This window comes from Alosa sapidissima, chromosome 13, assembly GCF_018492685.1.
Source record: "Alosa sapidissima isolate fAloSap1 chromosome 13, fAloSap1.pri, whole genome shotgun sequence".
Lineage (NCBI taxonomy): Eukaryota > Metazoa > Chordata > Actinopteri > Clupeiformes > Clupeidae > Alosa > Alosa sapidissima.
In genome coordinates, this window is record NC_055969.1 from 28,990,630 (window position 1) to 29,004,269 (window position 13,640).

At 43.5% G+C, this 13,640-nt stretch overlaps 2 protein-coding genes across 2 annotated transcripts in view; both read left to right on the plus strand.

Moving 5' to 3' along the window:
* Positions 1-13,640, plus strand: part of rplp0 (ribosomal protein, large, P0) — a 31,384-nt gene that overhangs the window by 12,842 nt on the left and 4,902 nt on the right. Inside the window, exon 9 of the mRNA XM_042060044.1 lies at positions 7,769-7,779. Within this exon, the coding sequence (XP_041915978.1) occupies positions 7,769-7,771 (3 nt within the window). The 3' untranslated portion in view covers positions 7,772-7,779. The remainder of the gene's footprint in view (positions 1-7,768; positions 7,780-13,640) is intronic.
* Positions 2,221-13,640, plus strand: part of cita (citron rho-interacting serine/threonine kinase a) — a 71,704-nt gene continuing 60,284 nt past the window's right edge. Inside the window, 8 exon segments of the mRNA XM_042060035.1 lie at positions 2,221-2,370; positions 2,847-2,956; positions 3,359-3,497; positions 3,806-3,981; positions 4,113-4,214; positions 10,365-10,507; positions 12,533-12,626; positions 13,075-13,278. Of these exon segments, the coding sequence (XP_041915969.1) occupies positions 2,858-2,956; positions 3,359-3,497; positions 3,806-3,981; positions 4,113-4,214; positions 10,365-10,507; positions 12,533-12,626; positions 13,075-13,278 (957 nt within the window). The 5' untranslated portion in view covers positions 2,221-2,370; positions 2,847-2,857.

Genomic DNA, 13,640 nt, shown 5'->3' on the forward strand with positions numbered 1-13,640 from the left:
AGCGTGCTCTTACAGTCTGCAATTGTAATTATGTGGTAATGTATTAATCATGCCGCCTCTCATCTCCCACTGTCCCCATTTGTTCGTCCTGCTGTTGCGGTGACCTGGGGTCCTGCGCTCCAGTTTCACCATCTGTCACCATGAATAAACACTCGTCGGCTATACGCCCATGTTCATCCATGGGAATCAATAATCAGTTCAGGGGTGCTCGGTTTCAACCCAGACCTTTTCAGATGCTTTTCTTTCATTCTCTTCCCTGAAATAATATGTAATAAATCTGTGGTCAAGAAATGAATCTGGTCAGAGGCTTAATGAGGTGTGAATAATACAGATCCTCTAAAAGATGCACTTCTGCCAGTCCCTAAGATGCTTTTATATTTCCTCCCACTGATAGGAAGTGGGAATTTGCTGCGGTGAAATATCACATTTGATGTTTTCTCATTTCCCTTTTTGCCTTGTTAGCGTCACACAGAGCCGTTGTGGAGATGACCAATAGAGAAACAGGAAAGGCTCAGTATGGGGGAGCTCAGCTGTGCTGCGACTTTATGCCCTAATTTTGTGCTGCACAATGCAAACATGTCGACAGTTATCCTCCGACTGTGCTTGAGCGTTCACCCGCTGGGGTTTCACTTCCCTGTCCCTGCAAAAGCACAGCGCAGAAGTGTTATGTTCAGACACAAGCGCAATGATAGGGTAGTACAGTATACAATTAAACAAACCAGTTTTAAACTTTATTATGTAGCCGTGTAACATGGTTAACATTTTGGAGAGTGTAGTAAATGGTCGACAGCTTTGATATGGTAATTTCTACAAGAATCATAAACTGTGGACTTTCATCTGGCTTCAGTTGAGACACCTATAGCTTGCCCCATGCAGAGAAGTGGCGAATTGACACACTGGCTTTCAAACAGTGCGTTTCTGCATTTCTGTCAAGAAGAACCCAATCTGCCCAGAAAAGATTCTTTGTGAGAGAAAGGTCTCTGTGAAAGAACGAATCGACTTTTCAGCTGCACAGATGAAACTCCTCAAACATCTTCATTTGCCTCTGCTACTCTTTTAACATCAAACTCCAAAGCGACATTTGTGATCTGTGAGTACCAAGAGCTCCAGACCTGTCAAAAAGGCCAGCTGTCTGAGGACTTCATCTCTATTTGACTTTAAGTGCATACTGTAGTTCACCTTTCCTTTGATCTGCCTTTGTTTTGTCAATATGCTGGCTGTGCTTGTTAACCTTTCCTAACATGAAGGTGCAGCCAGGTAAGACAGCAGTGCAGCTGCCACAGGTTAAATGGGCATCAGCTGGCAGAGTTGCTCTACAAAAATCTGATGTGTTGGGCTGTGTGCTCCCACTGAGTCAGTGGTGTCGCCTACGTGATACACAGGACCACTCAGTATACCCACTTAAAATAGGCAAGAATACATATTAACATTTGGGGTTGATCACATTATACCCACTACAGCTAACTAGACTACATCACAGTATACCCACTACAGCTAACTAGACTACACCACTGCACTGAGTAGTCATGCTGCAGTGCCAAATTGGCTATTCAGCCATCTAAACCCTGTCTTGGCCAAGCCAACTGATATCAGCTTCTAGTGATAAAGAGATTTTAAAGTTCACTATCCTTTGTCTTTTCAGTGCTCACCACACAACTCTTGACACACTGAGCATGCTGGACAGGAAGAGTGCATTGACCTCCCCTGAAACACTTCCTGCTTCCTGACACAGGAAAAGACTGAGAATTGAATTATTTGTGCACATTTTTCCGTTTCAAGCCATTTAGCGTCCATGCAGCATCTCAAAGCTTCATTCAGACAATGCTATGTGGGTTGCAAAACATTTGTTTCACAGTTACAGGCAAGCACTTCACTAGACCCTTACCAGACACATGTGAGAGGAACTGTGTTGCATACTTTTGCAACATGGGTGACAATGAAAAGCAAGATTAGAATACAGCTCAACGCCTAGCTATTTTTTGTGTGTAGTGTCAATCTACGCAAAATATCTCGACACAGTAGATTAAATTGTATTTATACAAAAGGTAATAATGGCAAACAATCTATTAAATGTGTATGTGAAAAGAAGGGAATCAACCCACCCACTCAGTTCCATAGACAGTAAAAGCTCATGAGGTCTAGAACTACTCGAGATTTCCTGTGTTTGTGTTTATGAAGGAGGAGGATCGTTCAGTTTTCTTTAGCTTACGTCATATCACAAGCCAATCAGCTCTGAGACGGAACGCGCAAAATTTGAAAGTTACCCGGAAGTCCTACAACGATTTCACTGTTAGTAATGTTTTCTCTTCACGCTGTATTTATTTTTACTCGTCTTTTAACGTTTTAATCGACGCTGAATGTAACTGTTTGGTGAGTCTAATTTAATTCTATTAATTTTTCTGTCTTAATTTAAGACATGGCGATGTTAAAACATTGTGACTTTGAACGATGCTGTTATTTCAGTGGCTAACGTTAACGTTAACTCTATAGCTAGCAACTCAACCTTTATTTATTAAGTCGCGGACTATGTAACATTATGTCAAGCAACAAAAACACTCTTTGGAATTGATATGTCTTCCAATGTTCTCTTGTATGGTCCTCCTGTAGTCTTTGTGTACTTTGAAATACCACCGCATAACCTGTGTTAGGCTCTACACTACACTGGCTAGCTTTAGCCCACTTGAAGTATTTGGCTGGAGCTAGAAGATGACCGTTAGCTATGAAGGTGGTCCATTGTGTCCATGTCTCTGAACTTGGGGATTTGAAGATTACTTACAATAATACGACCTTTCGCTGATCTTTCTGTTGAACCCGATATTAATGTATTTTTGGTCCAATGTTGGCAGCTTTTACAGATATGTTGAAGTTTAAATACGGAGGACATGGCAGTGTCAAAGAACTTGCCACATTGGACCCCATCACTAGTCGGTGCTCTCGCCTCAATCACCTATTACAGGTAAGTGTCAAATATAAACAATAATGTTAGAGGTGTCGCTGACAAATGTCTCGACAGGTAACGTTAGCTGATATTTCCCAGCTAGAGGGTGGTGTTCATAGCTTATGGGTTTCTACAGTGGCAGCGAAATGTAGGCCTAAATATGTTTAATCTTTTTAAATTCCTTTACATTTCAAATGTTTAAATTTCCGACCTCATAGTTGTCAGAATGTGAACTGAATACGTTAGAGATGTGATGGGTTTTTCTTGGCTTTGGGCCAAATGTAAACAAATCCATAATTAGGGGGGTTATTATAGGCCTAACTCTTCCTGGGATCCTTTTATGGTATATTTTCCGTTGGTTTTGGGTCAAATTTCCAGTCTTGCTTATCACTCCCCCTGTCATTTGTGTCTGACCCTCAGGGAAGGGGTAGCGTCCAGGCACCGTCCGGCTGCAGTGTTACTCGTGAGGGTCTACTGGAAGCTCTGCTTTTGTTGTACCAGGAGTGCAACTCTTCTGAGCTCATGAAGATCAAACATGTTGCAAACTTTGTCAATAAATGTGAGCATTAATTAATTTATTTTACTCCATCCAATGTCAGCAATAACACAACGAACTCACAGTATTCAAAGAAGCTTAGTAGCCTATATCTAATTTATAGATTGCTTTTAAGAAAATGATATTAAATATCTATGGTATGGGAGATAAAGATGTCTTCACATGGGAGATCATTGTGTCAGTACAATAACCACATCAAGACTATATACATAATATATACAATGCTAATGTCTTTACAATATTCTTCTGTTTTATTTTGCATGAATGAATAGTCATTTGTATGTATGAATAATTGTTTATTGTGTGATCAGTCTCTGATGTGGTGGCGGAGTTGCGTGAGCTTCAGCCGGGCCCGAGGGACTTTGAGCTGCGGGCTGTTGTGGGGCGAGGTCACTTTGCCGAAGTGCGCGTAGTCCAAGAGAAATCCACTGGGGACATCTATGCCATGAAGGTCATGGATAAGACAAGCCTGCGCAGTCAGGAAAATGTACGTCTCAAACTTAGACTGAGAACAAACTTTCTGTATGAGCACCATGATTATTGTGTACCAGTCTGATCATTTCTATTACAGCCAATGACACATTTTGTTGATCTGCATCCTTGCCTGTTCTCCTCCAGGTGGCCTTCTTTGAGGAGGAGAAGGCGATCCTTGCTCTCAACTCCAGCCCTTGGATCCCTCAACTCCAGCATGCCTTTCAGGACAAGGACAGCGTCTACCTGGTGAGGGCCTGTCCCTTTGATTCTTTTCAAGCGAGACATGATGTGGTATGGAGGATGTTGTATGGTCTGGAGTTGCCCGTGCTGATATGTTAATTTGACTGTGAGCAGTAAGTGTGCGTGGTATGGGGCGGTGGTAGTGTAGCGGTTAAGGAGCTGGGCTAGCGTGCAGTAGCCTGAAAGTTGTCAATTCAAATCCCGGCTTCCACCGTTGTGCCCTTGAGCAAAGCACTTAACCCCAAGTTGCTCCGGGGACAATGTGATCCCTTGTAATATAGCTGACATATGTAAGTCACTTTGGTCAAGAAGTGTCTAAATGTAATGTAATAAAAGTATGCATTGCTCTTCTGACAAAAATAAGCGACAGAAAAATAAATGTTTCATGCAGTCCCACCCGAAAGGCTCAGCCAAGCAAGTGATGGAAGTGAGTTAGTTTAAGTCCAGGTCAGGTCCCAGGCCCAGAACTAAGCAACACATTCGGATCTCTGTGGATATTTCGTTTTTTTTTTTGTTTTTTGGTCATTCTTGCTATGTGCATTCAGGCAGTTGGTCTGGTTTTGAAGATTTGTCTCTTAACGGTTTCTGGGGTCAGCTAACCACATCTAATCCCCCTCCCCCCCGATAGCTAGACTCCCTTAGCGTGCCTCTTGGTAATTATGAGTGATTCACGACTGCGCCCGCGTACATGATCTCCCGGACAATGCGCGTAATGATGCTCTTCTCTGAGCGGGCACCTTGCCTTTGTCGAAGCTGATGAAACACATTTTCGTTTCTCTCTCCTGACACCCCCACCCCTCCCCCACTCTCGCTAGAGGTTAGAGGTCTGTACTACTCTCTCACACCTCTCAGTGTGTGCTTCTCCTATCTGAGTGCTTCCCTTTGGAGACCCACACGCAGAGACAAGACTGAGCGGTTCCATGAGAGCAGAGAGGAGGAACATGTCACCGCTCAGACGACATGTTAGCGAGACGGCTGTGCTCGTTTTCTTCCTTTCATTATCAATGTCTCAAATTTCTTTCACATCATTACTGCAGCTATCTCGACATAACTAGGCTGACCTCTCTCTCTTCCCCTCGCTCTCTCTCTCTCTGTAATGTTAGGATTGAGATAGTTGGTTGATGGCTGTTTAAGAGAGCTTTATTGCGAGGTGAGCTGTGTTTGTGACACTTTTCTTGCAATCAGACGAAGAAGAGATGTATGAGACCACGCAAGTTGGGGAGGGCGAGAGAGGCGAGAGACAGTTTTCATAGTCTTGTGGCGCTTGGTGTAATGTTTTGTGGCTTCTGCCCATTATTGTTTTTCTTACCCGGTATCTCTCTCATCTATTTGAAATGCACAAGTCTGGACAGGAACACAGCAGCTCGGCATCAGTGAGGGGCACAAGGACAGCCTGTACTGTTGCTCCTTGCCGGTGCAACTGCAGTGGAACTGATTGCTATTTACCTTATGTCCAATAGAGGGGGCTATGCATATTGATTCAGCTTTTCATAAACAAAGAGGAGAACATGAACACAAATGTTGGTTTCTATGGGCAAAAGAAAACTACTTTTCATACATGTCACCTTGTATACAGCAGACTCATAATTTCACCCTGACCCACATGCTGCTCTTCTGCCGCCACTTTGTGTTCTTAGTCTTTTATACACACATACACACACTCTGACAATGAAACCCACATTACACTGCCACATTATATTCTGTCAGTGAGACAGTTTTCAAGGAACATCTGTGTCAGGTGAGAAACATGCTGTCAACATAACTTCAGCAGACACACAATAGACGTTTTTACACTGCCAGATTTGCCACAATATATATGGCCTTTTTGGCGGAATGCCTGCCGATTTTTTTTTTTAATACACCGAGGCGGAACGGGGGGTTGACGTGGCCCACCAATTTCACCACCAAGAAGGGTAGCCACAAAGATGAAACATTTTGTTTCATTTCAAATTCTTGCACCATTCCAAGCATTAGCACTGCAGGTCCGCGTTCTGTGCTGGATTGTGCTCAAGATTTATAGCCTAGTTTTATATCAAGCAACATATTAACACCCATTAATATGCCAAGTTATAATGGCGCAAAAAAACTGCACACTATCACACAGGTCTAACTAAATTCAACATTTTGTCCAGAAACACTTTGTTGTAGCCTATATGGACCTGGTAAACCAAAACTTGCGATGGTAGCAGGTTTAACCCTTACAAACGGTCATAATATGATAGCAGTTTCTGGCATCCATTAGAAAAGTATTTTAAAAAGAATAGCCAACATCAGGGCATTTCAGGGAATAGCAACGTCTCCTTCACTAATGTGACCCACAACTTTATTTTAATATATTAATTTGATTAACAAGCTACATGGCAAATTGAAGAGGCTTTCTGTTCATTGTATCACATTTTATTTTCTGTTGTCAAAAGTGGTGGGGGCAAAATTAGAGATAGCCAAATCTCCAGCTAAACTGATGCATGTCAAAGCTACTGTTGTTTTGAAAATCATGCATGACGGGGGCATCGTTTGTTCCCATGCGTTACTCTTCACACCCAAACGTCACGCTTCATGTTGCTATTTGGTCCTGCCTCCTGGCTCCTCAACATGCCGACACGTATGTGAACACTCACTCCAAGGCGGCAGTTTTTCACCTCCTTTTTAGACAGATAATGCAGCATAAAGACGTCTCTTCTCCCTGTGAATTTTATGTGATCTCTATCTAAAAACAGCTGATATCTGTCACGACCAGACTTGCTAGCTTGACCCCTGGAGACTCTACATCTCTGCACCAAATGGTTGAAATGGTGAATGAATCAGGAGGGTGTTGGTTCATTATAATGGCACAATGCATCATTATGTTCTATGCTTCAATGGCAGTGACACCAATTGAAACTTGAACCCACTCCTTTAATAGATAAAGTGTGTGTGTGTGTGTGTGTGTGTGTGTGTGAGCGTGTGTGTCAGTCAGCGAGAGAGGGATCAGAAGAAAGAGTGCACGGGCAGGTGACTACATGTCTTCTCAGGCTCCACCCTGTGTGGAAATATGCACAGTTATTCCTGGGAACCCCTCATCAGAATTCCACAATCTGCCCTGGCGCTCTTGCTCTGGTTGAGGTGCGAGCCCTCCTGCAGCGGCAGAGGGATTGGGAGAGAATGGAGATGTTTTCCCCCGGCGCAATACTCCGACAGCAGCAATTGGAAAAGAAATTATTTCTTTTTTTCCCCCTCCCATTCCTCTGTCTTTGCACACCACCACCATCACCGCACATCACACACACATACCCCACGCTTTCACTCTCTGAGAGGGGGGGGGGGGGGGGGGGGGGGGGGGGCTCACTCTCAGTCCGTCTTCACTCTCAATCTTGGGCTCCAAAGACCCTCGGTACCTTGTTGCTAGGTAACATGGCTCCAGTGTTGCCTTTCATGCTCTGGCGCCTCACTCCCCGCCCATTCAAGTTGGTGTGTGTGTGTGTCCATGCTGGCACTTATAAGCCCCTATATCAAAGCGTCTGTGTGTGTGTCCACGCTGGCCCCTATATCTATATATCTAGATGTAAAGGGAAGGAAAGCAGTAGTGAAAGAGACCGGTGTATGAACAGCAGGCATAACACACATGCTCAGTCTAGTGTTACTGGGCAGCAGATATGTGTGTTCTGCTATTCTAGTCATGTCAGATGGTAATCTGGCGGTGACATAGTGAGTGCTGTCATGAAAGTGTTGCTTTTTTATGTGTTTGTATAGGAGGTGACTTATTTGAGTGTCCATCATTTATAGCTCACAGCCCAGAGGTGCTGAAGAGGTTCCTCCCCAGATTCCAGACTCCAGATTGATTTAGTGCAATCAGATGAGACTGGTGTCAGCTAGTGATGTGAAAAGCATCTGAGATGAATGTTTTCTGTGTATTTTTTTTTGTCACCCTGGAATATCACACTGGTTTGAGTTTATAGGTGTGTTTACGTGTCTGTGCATAGGTGTGTTTGAAGGACTCCGTCTGGGTTGTCTGTATATGAGTGAATGAGTTTGCAAGGGCTGCCTATATTTGTGTGTGTTTTTTGTGTGTGTGTATGGGTGTTGCTCAGTGATCTGTTGCTCACGTTACTCACATGGCTGCACAGGATATAAATAATGCAAAGACGTTTTGGATGGTGTCTAAATGATTATGGTAATTCAAGTGTTGATGCTGTCGAAACAGCCAGAGTCATGGAAAGTGCTTCTGGAGTTCTGATATTGCGCGCATGAAAAAAACAACTCCAACAACAATATGTGCATCTGCACTTTTAGCCTTTCAATGAGCCGTTCATCCACAAGTCCTTTCCTTTATTGATGATATATGTTCATAATAAGGGCATGGAGACGATGCTTAAGCATGGCGGACTCATTTGTTTTGCATGTTTAATTTCCACCGCTTGCATTTCGGGTTTGGATTTATCTGTGTGCCAGATCTTCATGTCCCTGATTCTGTTGCAGAAAAAGGGCTGAAAATGAACATGACTCATTTTCTCAGCTGAATGAAATGGTGCAATTACATGCTGCTCTTCACTGATTACGGACTTCAGTGTGCACAGCCAAAGAAAGCTCAGAAAGGGCAGCGGCCTCTTGTGCAGGAAGCTATAAGGGTTTGGCCATTCAGTAACACATGAGAGTTGGATCTGATCAGCATGGCTTCCACCGAATGCTAATGGTTATTATTAGCCTCGTCTGTCTCCGCCATTCAACTCTGGCAGCAGTGCAGCAACTGCCAGTGCTCTTACCCCCCCCCTCCCCTTTCCGTTTGTTACATGTCTGTGTTGTTCACATGGGCCTGTTTCTCCCATCCATGTGTGTCTGTAGCCTTACTCTGCATTCTGTGCCAGAACTACCCAGTTTAATAGTCTAATAGCCTAATTACTCTCAAACTGAATAAGCAGCCGCCAAGCACTTTACTTCTGTTTGCTCTGCCGGTGATTGGCTATGAAGTAATGGTTAATGCATCTATCAAAAGCCTCCACTGTTTGTGGAAGGGTGAACTGTTTTGGTTTTGGAGGGAATGTTTTTACCCTCTCTCCTCATTCACACTGAATCAGTGAAGAGGGTGGGGTTATGGGAGAGGAAAGTTGCGAGCGGTCATTATTATGCATATTGCTAATAGCGTGCTTGTTGTGGAAAGCAGGATGAGTGATCGTGTTCTCTCTCTCTCTCTCTCTCTCTGTGTGGAGAGGTACTCCACTGAGTTTTTATTTTTGGAGGGAAAAAAACTCTCGGGGTGTGTTTAACCTTTTATGGCTGAATTTCAAACGCATAAATGAAGACAATTAAATTGTGCATCATTAATAGTTGAAGAGGAAATGTCAGCGACTGGCTCTGTTGCCATGGAGACCGGCTAAAGGTAATGATATATTGGGAATGGTTCATGTGAAAAGGGACAAAAATAACCCCGGCGTTATAGTTTTACCAGCAAAGTGTGTGTGTGTGTGTGTGTGTGTGTGGTGTGTGTGTGGTGTGTGTGTGTGTGTGTATGTGTATGCATCTGTTCTATTTCCTCCTATCTGACATGCTATTACATGTCCCTCAGACAATCTGTCACATGTACTGGCATAAAACTGGCATAACAGTATGAGGCTGAGGCCATTCGTTTATAAATAGCACAGGTCAGTCAAACACCATTCTTTGCTTTACAAAGGAATAATAATAATTTAGATAACAGAACTCATTTTTTACCCAGTCCACTTCGCAGACCTTAATGTGTCCCAGAAAGGCTTCATTTAATGGCCAAGTGAGTTCCAGGGTAGATATTAATCTAATACCCAACTCGATGGAGAGAGAGAGATAGTTGTTCAAAATTTCAAAAGGTCATCCTTTCTTTTCATTCTAGGCGGAACCACCTTTAACCGTCTTATCTCACTGAGATTATGCAGACACTGTTACAGTATGTAGTATCTGTAGGAGTGTTATGCCTGCATCCATTTAAGATATGTTTTCATTGTGGGGTTTGTCAGTCTTCCTCTATTTTTTTCTTGCTAGGTCTAGACATGTATGGATTTTTCCCAACAAAGTGATACACAGTTTTGTAGTTCTATGCCGCTCTGTATTACCTACTACTACTGTTATAACCAAACCCACTCTGAAACTGACTCTGACTTCAACCAGACAGGCACTGTAATGTTTGAACCTGTCGGTGGCTGTTCTCAGGTGATGGAGTACCTGCCTGGTGGTGATTTGATGGCGCTGATGAACCGCTACGAGGATCAGTTTGATGAAGCCATGGCTCAGTTCTACCTGGCCGAGCTGGTCCAGGCCGTTCACGCGGTGCACCAAATGGGATACGTGCACAGGTGAGCGCTGCTGCCGCTGACCACTCTCGATGTCATGGTCTCCCCACACTAATGCCTCTCCTTGCAAAAAAAGGCCTTGCAGATATAAACGCTAGTGTATAGTATAAGTAGGGTTGCAAAATTCCGGGAATTTTCAAAGTTGGAAACTTTCCATGGAAATTAACTTTTAATTTTTAATATGGAAAGTTAGTCTATAATGGGACTTAAATGTAGTGGACAAAACCCCATCTTGCAGCATAAAATTAGTGAAAACAACCTGATTTAATGCAATTTCAGTCAAATTTCTACTCTGCACATACGTCAATCCCATGCACACAGCAATCAGCATAGGCTACTAGACATAAAGGAAACCTATGGTGCGTTCATGTGCATTGGTAAAATAAATTCCCAGTGAAAATGTCATCTCATGTGGGAATAACTGGTGTGAAACTGGGGGAAGTTTGCAAACAGAGTTGCCCAGATGGGCTTATCGTCACTTGTCCTCATTCAAATGGGTGTACGTCATTTTGCATAAACTGTAATGGGACGATCTGTCTGATTAAGCTTGACAATTTATATATAACTTACATAATCTATAAGGTTTGGTTGGGGTGGTATATTGTGTCATTATATTTTTATTTGTTTTAGCATTTTCTGGGATTCTAACTGAACAAACTGATAGTCAGTCAGTGTTCCAACCAATTGGATTTTGTTGTTGAGTGGCATGGTGTATCTTGGGCAGTTCAGTGGTTTCTGTGTTCCTATCTTAGCACGCTAGTAAACCATAGGCAGAGAATGGGATTTCCGCTAGCATGGTAGCTAGCTTTGTATGCTAAGCTAAGCGAAAATACGAACAAACAAATCATATTGCTTATTACGAAACAAAATGTTAATGTCTGTATATGAAACAGTAGGAATTACCAAAAATTCCCAGTTAATTCCCGTAAATTCCCATTAATTCCCATAATTTCCGTTAATTCCATGAAAGTTTCCAATTTGGAATATTTCCAAAATTCCCCAGCTTAACTTCCCATGGAAAGTTTCCGGAAATTTTCCGCCCCTTTGCAACCCTAAGTATAAGTATATATACTCTTTTGATCCCGTGAGGGAAATTTGGTCTCTGCATTTATCCCAATCCGTGAATTAGTGAAACACACTCAGCACACAGTGTGGTGAAGCACACTCTAATCCCGGCGCAGTGAGCTGCCTGCAACAACAGCGGCGCTCGGAGAGCAGTGAGGGGTTAGGTGCCTTGCTCAAGGGCACTTCAGCGTGCTTACTGGCCGGGGTTCAAACCGGCAACCCTCCGGTTACAAGTCCGAAGCGCTAACCAGTAGGCCACGGCTGCCCCCTATGGCAAAGAACAGAGTGTCCGTCATGGGGGGAATGCCCAATCTCTTTAGCCTTGCAGGTGTGGTCACTGCAGGTACCTGTCAAGTGTCCTGTCTGTAGTTGAGCAATGACCACTGCAGGTCATTTACCTGTGCACAGGTACACTGTCCTGATGCACAGCAGTGTTTCCCATACATTGACTTATTTGTGGCGGCTCACCACAATATCAACACTGACCACCACACAATGATTTTCCAGGTTGTACTAAAAATTGTGTTTAAATCTAGTTAGCATCATAACCACACCGCGCTAATTTGTTAAAAACTTTTGCATTCAAGTTAATTCTGCAAACCTGCCACCACAAATAGAATTCAATTCTGTGGGAAACACTGCACAGTATGTAATTGTGCGTAGATGTAGATTTATGCAGGTAATTACATATTGACTAAACTTGTGGCACGCTTCAACTTTGCAAAAGAAATGTGAAGAAACTGTAACTCCTCTTGATGTCAGTAGAAATATGAGATGCCATTGAATCCATTCACTGCCATTGTTCTCCTGCTTGTCGCTTTCATAAAGCCTCAATTGTTCTTCACTTGTAACTGACTACTCTGCGTCAGAAGCCAGTTTTCTCTCTATTTCATTTTGCCTTTTGTTTTTCTCGTCCCCTTTGTCCCTCCTCCACTGCTCCTCTCTCCGCTCCTCTCTCTGCAGAGACGTCAAGCCGGAGAATGTGCTCATCGACCGCACAGGACACATCAAGCTGGCGGACTTCGGCTCGGCCGCCAGACTCACCGCCAACAAAACGGTAACCGGCCCGCCCGTCTCACTCAGCCCAGCCCAGAAAAAAAACAATCCCTCACGCTGTGTCCAATTGTTATCGGCTCGGATGTAAAGTGGTGACGAATGTGATTAATTACAGTGGCCATGCCTATTACAAAGGAGCTGTGGGAGGGAGATGAGAGCACAACAGTGTTTTTTTGTGGGATAACAGCGATGAAGAGTGGAATGCCCAAGACTACCAGTGTCCTACTTTGGTCTTTTTGTGAACACGTGTATTGTTATGACTTGCGTTATCATTTCATTTAGTTTTGTTCGTTAATGATTCGTGTAACAGTCATGGCCAAATTAGTGTCAATTGTGTGATGATTTGTTTCTAAAAATGCCTGTCATGCTTGATCAAGCCAGTGATTGGAAGCTGAGAAATGAGTGAATGAGTGAGTGATCATTGTTTTTCTCCCCTCGCTTATTGATAGGTCGGGTCTGCCATGCTTCCTGCTGGTACCCAGGACTTCCTGTCCCCTGAGGTGCTGGCCTCGCTCAGCGGTGGGCAGGCGAGCTACGGGCCTGAGTGTGACTGGTGGTCCCTGGGGGTCATCGCGTACGAGATGATCTACACGAAGTCCCCCTTCACTGACGGCACAGCCACCAAAACCATCCACAACATCATGAACCACCAGGTGGGTCAGATATTACAGATATTAACAGAAAACCCAGGAAGGTCTTTAATCATCCTATTTAATATTCGAAGTCTTAATTGAATGGTGCTGCATAGGGTTAATGTGCCAATTCCCTCTAGTATTTCTGTGTATTCCCCAATGAATGCTAGTAGTGAATGATGGTGTGTTAGCTCTTCACTGTGGGACTATTAGGATGCACACAAGCATCATAGCATTTTAAGCCCGTGCTATGGCATGCTCTGTTAGCCACCATTTCAGTATAGTGTGAAGTGGTTGATATAGTTATAGTCGATCTCAGAGCGGGTGTACTGGTTCAAGCATAGCAGACATAGTACATGAAAAATATGACCCGTATGGTAAGC